This window comes from Oryzias latipes, chromosome 6 (assembly GCF_002234675.1).
Source record: "Oryzias latipes chromosome 6, ASM223467v1".
In the NCBI taxonomy this organism is placed as follows: domain Eukaryota; kingdom Metazoa; phylum Chordata; class Actinopteri; order Beloniformes; family Adrianichthyidae; genus Oryzias; species Oryzias latipes.
In genome coordinates this window covers 16,824,197-16,845,007 of record NC_019864.2, presented here as the reverse complement: position 1 = coordinate 16,845,007, position 20,811 = coordinate 16,824,197, and the positions used below count along the sequence as shown (strand labels likewise).

At 36.9% G+C, this 20,811-nt stretch overlaps 2 protein-coding genes across 2 annotated transcripts; both read right to left on the bottom strand.

The window, feature by feature from the left end:
- Nucleotides 1–1,509: 1,509 nt before the first annotated feature.
- Nucleotides 1,510–11,423, bottom strand: usp3 (ubiquitin specific peptidase 3). Its single transcript, XM_023955789.1, has 15 exons — nucleotides 10,896–11,423; nucleotides 10,584–10,644; nucleotides 9,996–10,133; nucleotides 7,388–7,471; nucleotides 7,212–7,293; nucleotides 7,012–7,091; nucleotides 6,289–6,402; nucleotides 5,946–6,059; nucleotides 5,686–5,835; nucleotides 5,411–5,517; nucleotides 4,863–4,943; nucleotides 4,648–4,766; nucleotides 4,462–4,575; nucleotides 2,802–2,869; nucleotides 1,510–2,305 (listed from the first exon to the last, which is right to left on the bottom strand). Exons 1-15 carry the CDS (start codon nucleotides 10,984–10,986, stop codon nucleotides 1,954–1,956), a joined length of 1,755 nt encoding a protein of 584 aa, XP_023811557.1. The 5' UTR covers nucleotides 10,987–11,423; the 3' UTR covers nucleotides 1,510–1,953.
- A 2,395-nt stretch (nucleotides 11,424–13,818) lies between these two features.
- LOC101165551 (kunitz-type U19-barytoxin-Tl1a) lies at nucleotides 13,819–19,084 on the bottom strand. The gene is made up of 7 exons (XM_004069629.4): nucleotides 18,909–19,084; nucleotides 17,071–17,242; nucleotides 16,121–16,312; nucleotides 15,410–15,586; nucleotides 15,236–15,280; nucleotides 14,938–15,016; nucleotides 13,819–14,847 (listed from the first exon to the last, which is right to left on the bottom strand). The coding sequence occupies exons 2-7, from the start codon at nucleotides 17,150–17,152 to the stop codon at nucleotides 14,757–14,759; spliced, it is 666 nt and encodes a 221-aa protein (XP_004069677.1). The 5' UTR covers nucleotides 17,153–17,242; nucleotides 18,909–19,084; the 3' UTR covers nucleotides 13,819–14,756.
- Nucleotides 19,085–20,811: the final 1,727 nt, after the last annotated feature.

Below are 20,811 nucleotides of genomic sequence, written 5' to 3'. Positions count from 1 at the left end.
ACTTGATGGTTTTTACGTTATAGCAAAATAAACCTACTGTGCCTCAATGCAAATAGTATTTTCCAATATCGATATAATAAATTTATTCCAATTTGAAATGGTTTAATAATGTTAAAATTTGCCTCAAATAGATTGATCAGGTTGGATTGTAGGAATATAAACTGATTCATCGATTTAGTGGATTAGTCGTCACACCCCTAATTACAATGGGTCTCAAAAGTTTATGATTCAAGAGGAGCATGCTCATAAAAAGTTGGTGTCTAAGACCTAAGTACAGCAAAAAATAGAATACTGAAAGTCAGCATTTGTCTCTGTCAACACAGCACAGTTTTCTCCTCCACTGCAGGGAGGAAATACTGACGAGTAAAAGCAAAATACTGTCGTATGCATTCCTTTGAGAGAATGTCCCGTTCTGCTCAGCAGCAATCTCAGTGAGAAGCAGCAGCAGCAGGGTGGAAAGGGAATGCCAGTTTCAAGGATAACGTCCTGTTCTGTGGCTCTCGCCATGTCATCGTACCCTCAAAACCAGCCTCTGCTGCTACACAGAAGGCAATGCGAGCGCATCATTTACTACGGATTCATTCTGCAGGGGAGGTGGGAAAAAAGGGCTACTTGTGCCATTAATGGGGACAGAGTAGTGAGCTAACAGGCACCTGTGAGGGGACAATGAACAGCAGCTGTTCCTCTGCATACAGGAGTGCCTGTTCTTGCAGGGGAGGGTGAGGAGCTTTCTGGTTGGGTCGTGTCTCAAGGGGCACTATACGTGCGTGCGTCTGGATCTTCATGAAGAGGGAGATGAAAAACACCACATAAGGCTCAGAAGAAAATATGCTCTGCTCTCTTAAGTTGGGCTTCGGTGTATCGAGGAGTGTTTTTCATTCACATCTGAATGTTTTGCAATTTGTACAGAACATCTTGAATCTGTGGAGGGTTATTGTGGCAATCCCCTATTCCTGCATGACTGAGAAAAAAATAATTCAGGGCCTGAAAAGATTTTGCACAAGTGCTCCTTATGAGGCTCTATGGCTGCACAATTTGTGCCATTTTCCTTACAATCCAGTAACAAGCCTGCTCACATTAAATGACAAAAAAAATCATGTTAGCACCTGGTGGTTAAAAGGATTTTTGTTCCTTTCAGCAACTAAAACACATTTGTTTCTTCCATGTGATCTGGCACCTACTATAAATCATTTTGGCTTATTTAACCTTGAGCTTCATAGAAAGATGCCTTCAAAATTAAAAACTGAATATTCCTCTTAATTTTGTCATGTTAACACCTGCTTATTTTTATTATATGCTCTGAATGCCCATTTTAGATGATAAAATGATATTTCGCTTGTGTGAAACCGAACAAACAATGTTGGAAAGTTTTTTCATGGTTCATGATCCCCTGCTATAACAGCTCAACACTACGAGTCCTCAAGTAACTGGAAAACAAAACCACGGTTTCTACTGTGGAATATACAGATTTAGAAGAAAACTGAAAGAAAAAAGGACACGAAGGCAAAGAACTGTTACAAAAACACCCTCTTTGACACAACGACTCCGTCCTCTACACATTGGACAGACAGAGATTTAACAAAACTAAGTCTCGACATAATTACCTTTAACAATCACCTTTGAAATCCAATACACAAACATCTACCTCAGCAGAGGAAGTCTTTGAGAAAAAAATCTAAAGACAAACTAAACAGAAACAACAATTAGAAGCAGCAAGTTAAACATGTTTTTCTTTTTTAAGCAATAAACACAAGAGATGCAGTACATTAAACTGGAAGATTAACTATGACAATGATAAAATACTGTAAAAAACCTTAAAATGTGGTTTAGGAAAAACCAAAGTGACATAATTCAGTGAAGTCTGACAGAATCATGGTGCAACCGTCTTTAGAACTTGGAGGGTCTCCTCTGTTCCAGTCTGATCTAAGCTCGGCTCTTCTGTTGGAGCCTCCTTTAAACCTGCCATGGCTTGGCACATTCCTCCTCCAAAGTATCAATGTGTGCAGCAGTTGCGTCCGTTAAAGCCATGTCTGTCTGTGCCGAATCTGCTGCACTGTTGGCCTGAGGGTTCATTTCAAATGAAACACTGTGTGTCGGTGCCTCGTCCACGTCAGGATCGCCCGTCGCCGCCCCGTCTGCGGCAACCTTGTCTGAGGGAACTTCAGCAGTCCTCTCCACATAGAAGAGTATGTAGGCCTTGGCCTTCCTCACCGTGTCCTCATTGGTCAGAGTCACTGTGCTGTCATTGAAGTGATACCAGCAGGCCTCGTGGCTGCCATATGCTGTATAATGCCCCGATCCAACCCTGTGAACACACGCATCACGTCAAGGTTTCTTACTCCTGTGCTAACAGGACTTCTAATGTCGTTTGACCACCAAGCAGCAGCACAACACTGCCACTCAGAGGCCAAAGCTAAAACAGCAACATCTTAAACTTAACTCAATTATCAAGGACTCAAGTCTGAGGCCAATCAGCATTCACTGTCTGCATGAAATGTTAAACTGCAGCTGTTCCCAAAACCTTTTGACTAAATTGGGTCTGAAATGTTTTAACAATGATTTTCTGAATGAACACAGCTCACAGACTGGTCAATTTGGATTAAATTATGCTCTTCTGGTTTTGTAAAGGGACTGAGTTCATCAAAAAAAAAAAAAAAAGCTTCCACATTTCAACCAACAGCATAATAAAGTTCATCCAAGTAATTCCTTTACCAGTAAGATATGGGAAAAAAAGCACATAAAAAACGTACATAATACAGCTTAAAATTTAAAGCCAAACAGCAGCAAATGTATCTTCTCACCCGGATCCATGATGGACCACAACAGCCACAAGGTCATACAGGCAACTCCCTGGTAAGGAATTCTCTGGCTAACGGCATAAAAAAGAAACACAAAATAGTGAATTTGTAGAAACAGCTTTCTTCAAACACATTAGTTTCAAATATGGCCTTTTAAAAATGTATGCATCAGAGAATTTTTTTTTCCAAAAGTTACAATAAGTCAAATTTATTAGGATATTCAAAAAATATGTCATGTAGTCCTTGTTAGAACTGAAAATCAGAAGTTTAAACCTGGAGTTAGGCTGTAACCACTAAACCCATCTAAAACAACTTAATAGTATACATTTTTGTGGATGTTTTATTGTAACTGCAGTAAAGGTCATTCAATTTAACTAACTTTGAGCTTGCAATCACTGCCCTGGAGGGTATTCCAGAAAGCATGTTTAAACTACCCTGACTTTAACCCTGAACTCTGGCTGAAATCCGCCTGAACTTGCTTACTCTGGGTATGTTGGTTCCAAAAGACTGGATATGAGTTAGCGTAATTACGCTCAACTTGGTAACCCTGGGTTAATGCGCGTGCACAGCAAGTACATAAAGACATCCTCAATAGATAGCCGATTTCCGGAGTCACCATGGAAACGCGTGGAGAAAAAAAAAGAGCGCTACACTTTAGCGAGACGGAGTCGGAGATTTTAATGACAGCATATGAAGATTATACGTCCATCAAAAAAGTCTTACGGCTGCATCAGCAAAAAAAAAAAAAAAGTGTTTCTGCTTGGAGAAAAAGAACGGACAGAACAAACGCACGAATTTCTGATCTAACTTCCAATTATATTGTGATGTAAGTGTGTGTGTGTGTGTATATATACATATATATACAACTTATAAAATGTATCTTTCCAACATCCATATGTGGTCTTATCACCCTCTCATGGTGAAAAAAGTATTATCTGAGCTTCTTCATCCACTAAATCATCTTCAAATGGACACGCCAAGAATTTTAGCTTTTAAGATTTCCTTTTTATTATTCACAAATGCGGATTCATAATTAACTTTCAATTATCAAATATTTTTTTGATTAAATGTAGAGATATATGAAATTGAAGTGTGTAAATTTAAATGCATATATTTTAGTCGTCTCTCAGGGTTTACATATAAGGACACTCCAGGATGTTCCTCATATTTTGCTTCCTGGTTCTTTTCTTCTGTTTTAAGTTCTCAAACAAAAACTTTACTTCAAAAGGCATGAAGCTGGAAAAAAAAGACTGGGTTGTAATGAGCAGAGGCAAAAAAAAATATTCCACCAAGGATTTGGAAAATGTTTCAGTCTTCATACAATCTTTAGCCCACATTAAGTATGAGGAGTTCAAGTTTTCTGCAGGTTTATCTGTGTAAAAATGTGTAAACATACCTATAGTTAAAGCTGGTGTTTCTGAAAAATATATACGTATATGTCAATAAATCACATCTTGTTTTGTACCAATCCCCCTTTTTCTGTTGTTACGACCTCTGTAAACTACAATAGTTGCACTTTTACGCCTAGAGTCAGTTGTTGTTGACATCAGACCAGTTTTAGTGGTTGTGCTGGTCAGCCGCCAAGTAAACTATCTTTTAGCAAAAGGATGAATAACAGAACAGTGAAAGGTTCTGATCAACTTCTGTTCTCGTCCAAGCCCACCTCGAGTAAGTAGCCCCTCATGTCCAGGCCTTTCAGTGGGAACTCCACATAAGTGTCAATCTTGTTTCTCAAAAAGGCCGTCCAGTGGAATCGCTTTAGGTGCAGACATAAAACCTACAAATGAAAACAATATTTTGAATACACAGCTGCTCGTACTCAAATAAAACAAGGCTGGTTTTCTTTTACCTTAGGTAGGTTGTGGATCCAAAATTTCTTTGTCGATTTCTGCCGTTTTTTACACTTATGGCAATAATACAGCTCTGTCTCATCAAGTTCTTCCAGATCAGTGAAGCTGTATAGGCAGTCTAAAAACAACATTTACCAAATATATTCATGAATTTTGCTTTAAAATATCAAAAGAACAGAGCAACAAAAATAAGAAAAAAAGTTAGAAAAACTACCACGCAGGGTGCATGTTGGGCTTGGCTCCTGGTCTTTGCTTCTCTTTTGTCTGAACTGACTGGGAATGTCCAAGGACAGATCTGAGTCCAAAACAGAAAAAAGAAAAAACATTCTTCATGTGAATATACATGACACTTGCATGCCCTCAGAATCTGGAAAAATAATGGCAGAAACAGAGCTTACACCATGCTCAAAAAAGGAAATGAGCTTTTTTTTGTTCTTTGTACTTATTTTGTTATTTGTACTTACTCTGTACTTCAGTTTAATATATCTCTGCTATCATGGGCATAGCAGTTTTTATCTTTACCTACCTCTTGGCTGAAAGTAAAACCTCCTCGGCAAAAAAAATAATTATTGTACATTTTTATAAATTGTACTTTTCTTTTTTGGGAAATTATTTTATTTTGTGAAATTATTTTTCTCATGCATGTTTGCACTGAACAGTGAGCGGCTCTCATTTCACTGTATGCGCGTGTGATGCGAATTGTACATGTTTATAGTGACAACAAAGCCATTCTATTCTATTTCTAAACTTTAGATGTCTTACCAAGAAATGGATCAAACTTCCGGGATTCTGTTCCACAAATCAAGCAGTTCACTTCATTTTGAAGTAAACCACCAAAAATAGATGTGACGACACTGGGAGCCCCGTTTCTGTAAAGACCAAAGGGCACAAAACAGTTTTATTATATTATATTTTATTATATTATATATGAGAAATAAGCAGTCATGAAACACAAAATCAACTTGTGCACAGTGGCATGAAACAGAGCTACAAAAACAGGCAAACAGATAAGTTGCTTTGAGGTTAGATTGGCTCACGTGCAACATTTTCCCTCAGCAGATGAGAGTCTGACTCCATCCTGAGGAGAGACTGGGTGCGACGCCCCGTTGCGGCTGTACTGAAGCTCCCTGTGGAGATGATCCAGCAAGTAGCGCATGAACTCATGGGCATCCTGCTGTTGGTAGCCTCTGTCAAACAAAGCAGCTCTGAATTACACATGTGTAAAGACATCGGTCTGGGGTACGTGGCACCTACAGTACATTCATGGTTAAGTTGGGAGGAAACGGCGCACTTGTACCTGAAACTTGGCATGATTTTCCAAATGGCATAGAACAAGGAATCTGGACTGAAGGCAGTCTGGTTTCCTTGCCACAAAGAACAGAGAGTTTTCCTGAACTCCTCCACCAAAGACCTGTTTGACGGAAAGTAAGACCAGAAAAGGCAGCCTTCTTTCAAACAATAATACTTTACCCCCCTATCTTAACAGATCAAGACCCTTAGTGATCAAAGTAAGACTATGGTGTATTACAGACAAAAAGTAGGACACACCAAGAAAAAACTGACTTGTAAATTATACAATAGCAGAGTTCAATGCCAGACTAATGCCCATAAATTCTCCCTCCGTCAGAAGAGGACCTTACACACTGTTGTCCCCTTGGCTGCGGGTGTGGTACATCCTTCTTCCTGCAGTCTTACCACTGCGCAGAGCAACTGCAGGCAACTCTTTAAAGTAACAGCTGAACTGCTCGATGTTACTGTCAAGCAAACACATTAAGAAGTCACCAATTTGACATCCAACACCTTGATTATATTTTGCAAAACACAAAGAACATTTAAACACATGTGGATTTTAACCTTTAAAACATTTACCATAATAAAGATGTGGCTTTACTGAGTTGATATGTAAACAGATGACTTGTCAGGCAGCTGTATATTTTCAAAACAAAAGCATCCAGTTTGCAGCATTTTTCTGCTTTGAATGAATCATTTTTAATTTCTGACTTCTTCCAATATAATCCAAATACATTGCATTTGGATTATTGAAATAAATCTCTTGATGATTTTAAAATACATGAGTTAATTTGACAAGAAAATAAATTAAGAATGAGATCAATGCTTGTGTTAAGCAACATTTACTTGGATTGAACTAAACACACAAAAAAAAGAAAATACAACGGAGTAAATGCATTCGCTGACAAAACTGGTCTTGTTTCAAGCAGTCTCTATAATCCCCCTGTGTGCCCCATACTGTATTAATAAAGGATGACTGGTCGCGGGGCCCTGAATCCACAGGGGATGAGCTACTGATTCCGGCTGCAATCCCAGTCTACCACCCACATACTTGGCCTCAGTTTGGAGTTTACCTGAGAGACTGCAGAATGGCATTCATGAAGCACGTGTTGCCCAAATTCCGCAGACCTGTTGCACCTAGAGCCACATTTTCCTGCAAGAAAAATGATTGAGAAGCAGATGAATATTTTCCAATCAACATTTGTGGGAGAAGAAGAACAAAGGAAGAATTGTGTATATTTAGGAAATCAAACAGCATTCAAGCAGAACTTACACCGTCTTTTAATAGCTTTCCATCTGAAGCCGAGTTTTCCTGAAACTTCCTTTTCCTCTGTCGGTCTCCCATAAGTAAAGAACTGCAACAACACCAAACATCAAAACGGTAAATACAGAATAATAATGATAAAAAAATTAAAAATACAATTATTTATTTTGGAAATGTGTTGCTACTTTTCTAAACTCTGTAGCTGCTCCCTCAGCTTCTGAACCTGTCCAAGCTTCGTGTCGTTGACAACAAAGTCATCACATCTGTAACTAGAAAAAACAATCACTGATACAGAGCATTATTATAAAAACAATAATGCTCTATTTACACACCTGAAACCTTTGTGGGAAACATATATGATATATTTTGCCATGTTTTACCGTAGTATGAACAAAAAACTAAACAAATATTTGAAAATGCTTAAATTCGTCCTTTAAATACATAAAGCTTTGAAATGTCTCTTGAGATCAGACACCAATGAGTTATATCGCTAGAGGAGAAATCACATGGTTCCTCATGGGAGGAGAGCACCGCCATCTTGGTGAGGTAATTTCACTGCTGCACAAGGTTATAATAGTTTCGGATTTTTTATTAGTTTTAGTTTTTATTTCGTTTTGAATTTTTGTTTTTAAATTTATTTAGTTTTAATTAGTTTTTAGAGGCAGCTTTACTAGTTTTTATTAGTTTTTATTTTTTGAAATTGCTTCGTTTTAGTTTAGTTTTTATTAGTTTTAGTTTCTTCTTTTTTTTTTTTTTGTAAATTAGGATATTTGTCAGGTGCATGATTCAAAATCACCGGAATAAGTATTGTATAATAAAAACTCAACCAAAGATACATTTTGAAACACTTATTATTCAGAGGACACAAGGACAACCATCCTTAAATTAAAATATAACAGCCGATAACAGCATTACGTTATCTGCTCTCGCTTCTTTTTCGGGGGAGGGCGGGCGACAGGCTAGCTTGTCTAGGTACTGTTGATTTGCGTTTTTGTGTGCGCTTTTTAAATGTACTTTTAGATTCGTAGGGTTTTTCCCTTTGAGGAGCGTTCCACAAATTTTGTCTCCTGCTTCGACTACAAGGCACTTACTTTAGTTTTCGACGCTGTTATAGTCAAAAAAGTCCCAAATAGGACTCTCCCGCTTTCTCCCAACTTTTAATGCAGCCATCACGCTCATGTAAATGTCTATGACCACGCTAGCCGGCAGTGTCTGACAGACATCATGTGACGTCACAGACAACGTGATGCCGTAGGGGTCAAATACACAGTAAAACTAGCAGCGTGAAGTAAATAGATTTTATTTCAACCCAAAAGACTTATGTATTAACAAAGACAAAAACGAAGTATTTTTTGGGGTTGATATTATTTAGTTTCAGTTCGTTTTATACACACAACAAACAGTTTTAGTTAGTTTTCGTTTTTTTTAAAACTCTCCTTTTTATTTTTATTTTAGTTAACGAAAATGTTTTTTCAGTTCTAGTTTTAGTTTTTTCGTTCGTTTTCGTTAACTATAATAACCTTGCTGCTGCAGTACATGCACGTGAACACATTTTTTGCAAAATGCCACTTCATTGTGGGGGTTCCAACTGCCAATATCGAAGAAATTAGTCCACGTAGTAGGAATGCATAACATTTCACAGGTAAGTATTATAATTTTTTTTCTTTTAATGCTGCAGGGGCATCATTAATAGTACACATTGACATGCATGATGCTGCAGGGCTATTATCAACATGTAGGGATAATGTACGTATAATTTGCTGTCGACATAAATGTACATATTATAGTATACAGGATACTAGGGCCAAGCTATTATAGCGATATAGATTTATACATTTCTGACTCAGTGACTGAACTTTTCTTGCAGGTTTCCAATGGATTCAGACTTAAGGAAAATGTGGGCCTTAGCTATCAAAAGAGCTAACCCAGATGGATCACTGTGGTACCAACTAGTAATACAGTCTGGCTATGCTCAAAACATTTTGTGGAAACAGATTTTGATAAGACTGGCCAGACTGTTCGCTTGAAACCCAACACCATACCATCTGTGTAACACCAAATTGATCACTCACATGAATTAGTCAATCTATTGTTTTTCTTTCTTTTTTTTCTTCTTTTTTTTTTTAAAGTGTAAATCTGTTATTAACTTTTGGACTTATTGTTGACTTATTATTGATTTATTCCTATCATTTATTATTATTATTGAATTACTATTGATTTATTATTAGTAGTGTTTATTATTGATTTATTATTATCATTAGAATTATTGACTTATGTATATTTTGTTATTATTTATTATCATTATTGACTTCCTTTTGACTTATTGTTGGGCTTTTCTAAATAATTAAAATTACATGTCAAAGAGGTCTAAAACCTCTAAATGCTAAAAATTTTTTTTACATTTTTTTTGTAATAATAGTTTTTTGTTAGAAGTCCTGCAACTATGCATTTTTCATTAAAGTTTGACCTTTTAAGGCTGCCTGTTTCTCCTTATTAACAACAACAAATGAGATATATATATATATATATACATAAATGATATACATATATATGATATATTTATATATATGTATGTATAAATATATATAAACATAAATATATATAAATTATATAAAAACTAGTTAGGTGCCACAAAGGCTGTAGAAATCATTGCCATGTGGGCACCGTCGACCTCACCAAGATGGTGTCGCGCTCCACCACCGTGTGCAAGGTTTCCCAAGCGGGCGTGTCTCCTCTGGCGATATAACTCATTGTCAGACACCAATGCATGAAACAAAAATGTCAAAAACCTACCAAAATACACTGAAGCTGCTACAGTCCATGCACAGAGAATGCTGGGTTTTCTCCTTCTCCTGCCTGTCACCCTTCCTTTGACAAAAGCCAGGACCTTGGTTGTCCTCAAAATGTTTCTTCGCGTGTCCATTCACATATCTATATTTAAAAAAAATGAAACAAATCATACATAAAAGAAAAAAAGACATGTATTCTCAAGTATATTATTTGATCAGAATAACATTTTCACTGTAATTTATTTTAAAGATTCCCATTAAAATTTAAAAGTAGGACACATTTTATATACATATAAAAAAAACCAACAACTCTAAGGCCTCTATAAATTAGTAACTTCACACATAAAGATTTGAGGTTGTTTATAAGTGTTTTAATAAAAATGACATTCACTTTAAACCAGCTGAGACTTGCAACAGTTAAGCCCAACACCTGACAGAATAACTGCTTCTTCTTTTTTTTTAAAAATGGATCTTAACCATCACTGAATCACTCCTCTAAACCAACACCATCAAGTATAAAACACTGCTCAAGTTTGGCTATTCTGACAAAGATGAGGAGGAAGGACGGGGAAAAGCAAAGAAATCAACTTACCGCCCACAATGCACCATCAAACAGGTAAGGCAGATCCAAGGACTCTTATTAGACCTGCACACTGGGCACAAACATCACGTTTACTTTCGCTACTTTGCTGTTTACAGGTTGAAAAGAAAACTAACTAAATAGTGTGTTTTTGTTCAGCGTTGAGATAATATAATTATGTTGATTTGCCCCTGTGGTTCCGGTTGTCGACTTCAGCACAGCATGTTTAAGATTAACACTAATGCTATCGTGATCACGCCGCGAGCTCTGTTTACACTCTGGTTCGTGTTCGTAACGTGAAGGAAGAGCAACATTCTTTCTTACCATTGCAACACCAGGACGACGGTGTGCCATTGGGGAATCTGGGTGAATCAGTGGTACAGCTTATATTCAGGCTTAGGTGAGAGCACTCCATTATTTTTGCATTCGAGAGATTCTCCCAACAAACCAACACTAATGCTACCAGGACCCAGGTAGCTAACAATAGTTAGCCAATTAAGTAAAAACTAGCTAGCTTTCGTTAGCCGGCCAACTACTTCTGACCGCAAGGAGCACGTTTTCCTGTCTTTGCTTACGCCAACACGTTTGGTAAGCGCTCCACAAAACATACGTTTAAGAGTAGGCAATTTCTTCAATTTTTTTTTTTTACTAGTGGGAAAAAAACACACTTTAAATCACATTGAGATAAAACTGAGGATATTGTGGTAAGTAACGAAGCAGGTTACTGCTTGCTCTCGAAACAACAAACAAATGGAAATAACTTCAGGAAGTGACGTAATGCCAATCGGCTCGCCCGTTTGCTGCCACAAAACGCCAGAGGAAATTGGTTTGCTACTTCCGTGATCGTTTGTTTCCGTGGCTTTGGGGCAACAATCTAACAAATATGTCAGAATTTGACTTTCTATATTTTGGAAGCGCTTAATTAAAAAATAAATAACCAAATGCGTAAACAGCAAGTTTATTTGTTTTATCGGCACCGAGTTCATTTGACATTTCAAAGTTGGGTAGAAAATTATGTATTTTTGTTCTAACCGTGATAAATATAGTTCACACAAAACCTAAAATACCTTCATGACGCCTACTGATTATTGTATTAACAATTTATTCTGTTCGTATCACAGTACAGGGAAATATTTTTGTTATTAAAAAAAGGTCAATGAATATAGCCTTTTGTTGTCCACGCTGGAGTAAACACTATTTTTTGACACAATGAAACAAAACGTGTAACCAATTATATATATATATATATATATATATATATATATATATATATATATATATATATATATATATATATATATATATATATATATATATATATATATATATATATATAAATAAATAAATAAATAAATAAATAAATAAATAAATAAATAAATAAATAAATAAATAAATAAATAAATAAATAAAAAGAATACACAATCTGTCCTTTCAGTTTCCCTCTTGCCTTTTCTGTTACACATTAACCAGAAAGGGTAAAAATTAAAACAAGAATAAAATCAGGGGACCTTTTTTTATTATTGCCTTGATGAAAATAAGAAAAATAACATGAAGTTGAGGAGGCCTGAGCAGGCTGGCTCCCCATCCTGCAGCAGGTCTGTCTGGACGCCAGCTTGCCTCCCAGGAGCCGGCATAGTGATCGCGATCGCTCCAGCTACATGGGCCCTGCAACAGACTGTCCAGGGTGTACATGCCTTCACCCAACTGGGTTCAGATGGGTACCAAATCACGCCGCACTGCTGAAATCGGGCTGCTGCCAGACCTTTGCTCAGCACCTGTCCAGCAAATCGTGCAGCTGGACGTCAGATCGGGCCTGGACCATAGACTGTGAAAACAATAGACAAATCGAGGTATGATCCCACCCATTGAAAATTCCTTACCTCTGGGTCTCACAAAATGAGGCAAAATCCCTCACCATTGCTTCCTGATACAGGCGCCGCCATGTTGAAAGCACTTTGGTCCCAGTCACTCTGAGTCATCGTATGTATGGCAATGGCGACAGTAGTTGCCATAGATAAGATGACTCAGAGCGACCTGGGCCAATCATTGTTGAGTGGTTTCAACATGGCGGCGCCTGTATCAGGAATCAATGGTACTTCCTATTTGGGAGTGCGAGAAACAGTGGGTTGAGCTGTCCACTGTTTTTGCAGTCAAGATTCAAAGGGTTTATAGTCATATGCACAGTAAGAAACGGGTTTCCCTGCACAATGAAATTCTTACTTTACTGTTTGCGCCGAATGCCAAAGAAAGTATACAGGAAATTGAAAATTCACAGAAGACATACACAAACACAAAACACTCCACAATGATCTGTAGTATTGACTTAACGTTGAAACTGGCCGCCTCTACTGTCCGAATCACGTTCGGTGTGAACACAGCTTAATTGTGACCAGTAATCCTAAACTTAACACTTCCTCTGGGTCGTTCAGCGCTGGCTGCACATATTTGGAAAACTAGGTGTGAATAATACAGTAGCTTTCTTTCTGGCAATTCTTTTTATATGCTGCGCAAGTTATTTAAACAATTTTCACTGTTTCTGAGACTGTCAGTCGGTGTCGTTTGGCCCTCCCTTGTGTCAAACTTTTCATCTATGCAAGACGCATCTTGCAGAAAGTGGGGATCGAGGGCAAAGCTACTCAGCTCAGCACCAATGGCCACGCCCATGTAGAGGAGATTATGGCTTTTTAAGAAATTTAGGTTGTGGGATTTTGGTTAAAAATGTCATAATCATAATTTATACACCACTTTAAAAGTTTTTATTTTTCTGAAATTGTCATAGGAGGACTTTAAATTAACTTGAGTTTTTTTTTTTTCATTTCCTTTTATTTTGGGAAAGAGAAATTTTCTATTATTATTTAATTTATCGTTATAATTTTATCACTATCATTTGATTTGACAGAAAACGCATTCAATAAATCTTCCAAAGCTACACAAAAATGCAATGCAAAGCCTAATTACAATGGGCAACGGGAAAAAAAGTCTAAGTCTCTTTTCACTCTTTTTCTGTCCATCTGTGCTTTGAATGGTCTTTGTCTCTTCCTGTGAAAATCTCACATTATGATCTACAAGGAAGAAAACATGTTTGGAACAAAAATTGGGATGCTGAAAGCAGATTGTGTGGGTAATGTTTTGTCAACATTAGACTGTTTTTTTTTAATTTAATATAATGAAGAACTCATAAATTATTAGAAAACTTTGGCATTTTGTCAATATTCCTGTTTGTGCTGCCAACACTAAGACAAAGAAAGAACAAAGCACACATTCTTTAATGAAGTAATCAAACAAACTTTGAGAAAAAATGTATGTTGCATTTTTCTTCTCGCAGCAATAAAAGGAAATAATAGCACCTTTTACAAGGTATCAAAGAAACTTCTTTACCAATACTGAGGACATTTTAGAACAAAAAGGTCACACGAAAATAACCTAATGCCAACTTTAGGTGAAGTAAAACAACTGTGTGCAGAAATATGCAACACAAAAGACATTAAAAAATTTACTCTTCAACATAAGTGGGGAAAAAAAGAACAAAAAAAGTGAAAGAGTTATTTCAGAATATTTAGATTTCACTGGCTTTGATGCCAGGAGTTACTCAGAAATTAATCATCTTTTAAAAAACAGAAGGTTAAATGAATGTATTGAATAAATGACAGAAATGCTCACCTTCAGTTCATCATAACATAAAAACAGAGAGTTCCAAACCAGTCCTTTTTGAACATTTTTTTCTTGTTTTTTCTTCTTAAAAATACTAATAACAATCAAATAATTCTTTTAAATTGTAAATGTTTTTAATTTTAAGTAAATCCATAACCGACAATTTTCTTCTTTTTCTTCTTTTTTTTTGTGTCAGCATGAAGCCATTTTACTCAGTGTACTTTTGACAACTAAAAGCAAGACAGCAATTGTTAAAAAAACAAAAACTCAACAGTGACTAATGGATTAACATTTGTTGCAGCTCTGAAAGATCATTTGATTCAAAAAGCTTATGTTAAGGAGAACTATTGGATTTAGAGGGGAAATTAAATCAGAAGAAAGTCAAACATTTCTTTGCACATCGTAAGAATGTAATGGAAGAAAATGCAAAAAACATCAGTTAAAAAAAAATCCTATTCTTTGTCAGTCTTTTCTCAGTCAAGACAAACAAAACTAGTTCCTAAACACTAGCTGGTAAAAACTCTAGAAACATATTTATGTCATTTCGATTCCTCCCTCCTGAAGAGGTGCTTCAGCCTGGGGAGCATCACTTTTCACTTTGTCCTTCTTTTTCCCCTTCTTTTTCCTAGAGAAATACAAGGTTAGTAAAAGACGAACCTTATTAAAAGCAAAGCTTGCATTTTAGTTGCAAAAAGACAGAAGAAAATGACCTTACTTTGATTTAACTACCAGGAAAGTCACTGTTCCAATAACAGCAACGACAACTAGAGCGAGGAGGACTCCACAGATGATTGCTGTTGAAAGGAAATGCAAATACCATGTGACTAATTGCTCAGTGTGACAAACTTCTTAAGAAAACGTTCATGTGGTTGGAACCTAGTGAGTGTAAAATGTTAAAGCAGGGACAACAAGTCGTGTAAAAGCAAAAATGAAAGATGCAATGGGAAGGAATATTCTTTTAATGCAAAAATGTTCTAAAGTAGGAATCAAATTATCAATAATCTCTCACTTACCAATAGGGGTATCTGGCTCATCTTCCTCCATTTCCTCCCCATCAACTGTGAATGAAAATCATAAAGATTCTTTCAGTGTGCATCCTTTCAATTTCCTCTCTGTCGTGGTACAAGAAATCAACCTGACTTTGGGATATCAAAGTACCTTATGAAACATCAGAAATGTGAACTCACCATGGACGCCAGCACAGGTGGCATTGCAGCTGTTGTAGTCAAAAAATCTGTTCCCGTTTCCGCGACATCCGGTCCAAATGAATTTTTTACACTTGTCATGGACTGAGTCATAGTAGTATCTCAGAAAAGTGCCGGTGCATCCCCCATTTTCCTTTTTTAAATGGCAGGCTTTAGTTGCTGTCAAATGAAAGAGTATTCACATTCATTAGCATGATCTCATAGCCATAACTGTGTTGATGGTACTTAAGCTGCTGCACTGGAGAGACTGTGATTTTTGCTAATATGATTCACTTTTGTACATTCTTAACAGTTCTACTATTTGACCACTGGGTGGCACACTTGTTCTCAGCTAATACCAGCAAGTGGCTTTTGAAAGGGAAAAAAGTTGCACCGTAAAAATTAAAGAAAAGTACACATTAATTTAGGTTTTACACCAAAAATTAAACATGACTTACAATAGTATATACTTATTTAAAAAATCACGTGTTTGGTTATTGCAGTAAACCATTTCAAGAAGGACTTTATCTATGCAGTAGGCCTATTCTTATGGTTTTACAGACCATAAATCTTATCAGCACACTTAGGCTCCAGAGTCCACCAACAGACTGAAAGAAGGCTTTGTATTTAGTCTTGCCTAACCTGGTATGGACAGTTCCTGAAGTTACTCCACTTCAAATGCACATTTTTATTCAAAACATGTGTAATACTTACCAACCCTGGGGTAGACACTTTCTGCATTGGGTGAACAGTTGCTCATGCAGTGTCTTTCACTTGTAAAGCGGTTGGCATTTCCTCCTTCGCCTTGGTAAAAGAAAGGGTTGCACTGGTCGCTTTTGGGATCATAATACATAGAAAAGGCGAAAATAGTGCCATGTCCCGGATCATTGGGTTCTTTACAGAATTCTAAGGACAAATGAAAAAGAAAAAAGGTCAGTTATATTTTAAAATTGGAAAATTTCAAGTTTAGAAAAAATGGCTGCAAATGTTGAGATAATTAGAACAGTTAAAAATACAGAATATCTTAAAACAAACATGATATGTTCTATGACTAATGATTGACAAAGCACCACCCTTTTTTAATGACTGCAATAAAAGTACCACGTAGTATTCGGTTGTTAGACCTTGATAGATTTACAGAAGTGAAACACTTTTCGCTGAACTTCTCACACTCTGACTCTTCCCGCAATTATACATTACAGCCTGATATAAATACAAATTTAGAGGAAGAGTAGCTTTTTTATAAACGATAAGTTTCCAACAGAATATTTTTAATAGTTTTGAATTAAAAACGTGATGTTTCAAAGACAATGCAAAAGGAAAACACTACAATTTCAGCAGCAGATCAGAATATGATAGTCAAATCCTTTTTAGATTAAAAAAAAGAAATTATTCGAGAAATGTGGCATCAGTTCTGGATTCTGACACTGGACATCACACAAATTCGCAGTAAAAGACTCGCACATTTTATCTTACACATCCCAGCTTTCACAATTATTTGATAATAATAAATGAACATCATACAAACACTTTGAACGCTTTGAAGAAGTTTGTTTGAGAGTTTGCGTTCTCTTTTGAGAAATAAACTTCCACAATTTAAACTGAGTTTTGATTGTAGAATTTGATTTATCACCAAGAAAATGAAACAACAGTTTTATGCATACCTGGAATGTCAGAGAGGCTGAGTTGAAATATTGACAAAAAAATTCCTAAAAGCAGAAGGTTCTTCATCTTGCTGCTTGTCATCTGGCTTCACATCCCAGAGTGAATGAGGGCCGTTATCTTTAACGGGAGTGGGTACTTCCTGGTGATCTTTGGACTGACGCTCCTTTAACACTTAATTTAAAAAAAAAAAACACATTTTCTTTAAAGGAAATGTATACTTTTATTGTTCACATCTTTTTTCAGGCATCCAGGTTTGTTACATTTTTGGAAGTGTATTATCCTATTGTTTGGGTGTGTTTTGTGCATTCAGGGTCTCAGCTACAGTGAGGTTTGTCGTCGTCCAGTATAGCTGCACAGCAAGTCCAAAACCTCCTCCACCTGCTACAGTAGTTTTTAGTACTGTTCTGAGTAGTTTGAGCAGTTTTTGCTAACACTGTCAATTACAGTATTACAAGTGTGCCATTGTGTATTAAAACAAAGGTCTTTATACACTTCGATCTTGTTTGTAGCAGCATTGTTCCACAAATTTTGTTTGTTCAGGAATGACAATTTATGAGGATTTTTTTCCCCCTAAACATTCCATTTTAAAGTCTTTAAAACGGTGATAAAAAAACAACACTTTAAACTCAAATTTTTTTTAAACAAAACAGAATTGGTGGCACAGGATATATAAAAATCACTGTTTTTACGTGAATCTCTAAACAGGTTGCATTGCATTTGTCATGTTACTTTTTCCAAGTTTCTTTTTGTGTGTGTTAGTAAACAAAAACAAAAAAAAGGTTCATTTTTCGCATGTCATGCATATGAAGTATTTCTCAATGCCAACGTTATATTCAACAATGCACTCTTTAAAAAGATGAACATTGCTTTCTACAAAAAAATAACACCAGCAACACAACCATGATTCATTAAAAGGAAAAACTGTTTTTACTTCTGATTTTATTTTATAAGAGTGATGAGTTCTTTTTTTTAAACAGCCAACAAGATGTTTGTTTTGAATGGCATAAACAGTTGTAATGTTTGACCACTTTGTGATGCATTGATATGATCAAATACTAATAAGAAAAGTTGCAATATATGAATAACAAAAGGTAGAAAATATACAAAAATGGCTTAAAACATTTCCTCATTTAGAACATATACAAATTATTAGGTATATTGGGAAATCTGTTTAATTTCTAGAGCTTCTGATGCAGTTTCACTCAAAAGAGCTTCATGGTCATGTAGTCTTTTCATGGTGTCATCAGCCATAAACAATAACCAATTGGTGTTCCAAGTCCTCTAACAGTATAAAGGATCTTTATTTTTTTTTAGTAATTTGTGCCCTGCGACAGGTTAGTAGCCTGTACAGGGTGTGTCCTGCCTTTGCCGAACAGTAGCCGGGTTAGGCTACGGTAACCGTGATCCCAATAGATGGATGGATGGATGGATGGATGGATAAATACTCTGTTTTAGAAAGTCTTTAAAGGGAATTTTGACTAACATCTTCAGCTTATTTCATCTTCCATCTTCAGCTTATTATTTGTCATTAAGTAACATCCATGGGGTAGACTCGTCCTACAGTGATAGAACACTTTCTCAAAATTATTCTTATTAAAAAACAGGAAAAAAATGCTTGCTGTATCATTCTTTCAGATCCAAATGTGGCTAATTACAAGTTGCTTTGTGAGTTGCTTTTTAAACCTGAAACCATCTGCACATATAGATGAGTAATGATTAGCTAACACCAACACCAGAGACCTACTCCCTTTTTTATGAAGGCAATATAAAGAGTCATTTGTCAGAGCAGCCCTTCGACCTTTCATAAACAGAAATGAAATAGTGTTTTGTGAGTTACCTGCAGCTTCCAACAGGACTGCCTCATCCCACGGTTATTGCACTAATAATCTTGCCCTTCCCAGTTTCAGTGGAGCAAAAAAGTGTTTTGCAGGCACCGATTCTGCAATTCGTCCTACTAAAATTAGGTGGACTGTTTTATCCCTGTTGTCTGTAGACCATTATTTCCCAACCCCGGTCCTGTAGAAACACTGCCCTCCATTTTTTGTCAGTCTCCTTGCTTAAACACACCTGCTTTTGATGACTGCCATTATCAGGCACCTGCAGAACTTGATGATGAGCTGAATCAGGTGTGCTCAAGCAGAGCAACATGGAAAGCATGCAGAACAGTGTTCCCCAACTCCTTTTTGGCCATGATAGAGAAGTTTCTGTGTGACAGTTTAAAGGTGTGGAAAGGTGCCTTTTATGTAGATAACCACTACAAACAGGTGACGTTAAGGTAACGAGTGGAGGATGGAAGAGCTTTTCATAAACCTGTCAGAGAAAACTGTATCCATATTTATGATAATATCTTACCTTTGGTACAGTAAAAAAACATTTTTAAAAATGAAATATGAGTCAAATTTGCAGCTCATTTTCCAAACCGGAAGTAAGACGACTCGATCTCTGAGGCACTGGCTTTGGCTCCGTGTGGGTGCCGCTCATTTCATGATGAGGCGTTTCGCCATGAGGCGGCGTTTCGCCCGTGAAAACAAACAACATCCAAAAGTTTACAAAAATGGATATGCATGTTGTGCATATAAAAGGACAGTATTTTTGCAGAACACCACTAGCTCTACTGGGAAAGTGGGTGTGCAGCACAGACTTTTGCTGGAAGGGTCAGTTCCTCTCTTATTTACTCTTCAATGTGAGACCTGCTTGTTTTTCGTGGGTTGGGAGGGATTGGTGCTCAGCAGGTTTTTAGAGGAATACACAGAAATGTGTGAATGGATCAAAATACTGCTTTACTGCTATCCTTTTAGGTGTGACAACTTACAGAATCAGTGACTGACAATTTTTTTTGCTCCACTGTATTTTGTAGTGAGATTAAACAAAGTAGGGGGTTTGTCTTGGTTCCTGATAGTGAGCCTCAGATGGAAACTTTGGTCTTTAGGAGTGTAGTATTAAGGAAGAGGTCGTTGTCCCATCTGTGTGGCACGAGTAGGAGTTAATAAATGATACATATGTGAGACTTAATCAACATTGCATGTTGACCCAGCCAGCAAGGCCAAGTGGGCCCCATATGGTTTAAAAATGGGCAGAAAATTTGGGCCCTGAATGGATTTATCCGTAGTTTCCGTGGCCAACTGTGTTGCCCACATTGGCTTTAGTGGTGGCTGAATGGGTTTCAGGTAGGTCCCAAGTTGGTAAATAATATTTGAACCCATGTAGGGCCCATATTTTTGCCCATGTGGGCTGGAAGTGGGTTTGAAACAGGGTCCCAACTGGGAAAAGTACCCAAGACCCATTTTGGCCCCACTAACATGTATCAGTATTGCATATGGGTTTTATGTGGGACCTAAATGGGCTATAATGTGGGCTATAGGTGGGCTTGTCCGCAGTTCCCGTGGTGGTCTGTGTATTCCCTCATAGGCTCGAAGTGCGTGCTGAGTGGGTTTCCTGTAGGCTTCAATTGGGTAAGTAACATTAGAACCGACATAGGGCTCATAGTTCTTCCTATGTGAGCTGGAAAAATGAATGAAATAGGGCAAACATGGGCCCCAATCAGGTAATTTAGCCATGACCCATTTTGGTGCCACTGATGCATCAATTAGTATTGCTCGAGCTTAATGAATTTAATCTAACTTAAATTCTTAAGTTAGATTAATGAATTTATGCTGACTTTTAAACATCTTCTTTGTTTTCATATTTGTCAGGAGATTACAGTTTTTGACTGAAGAACAGAATTAGAATAAACAGTATCA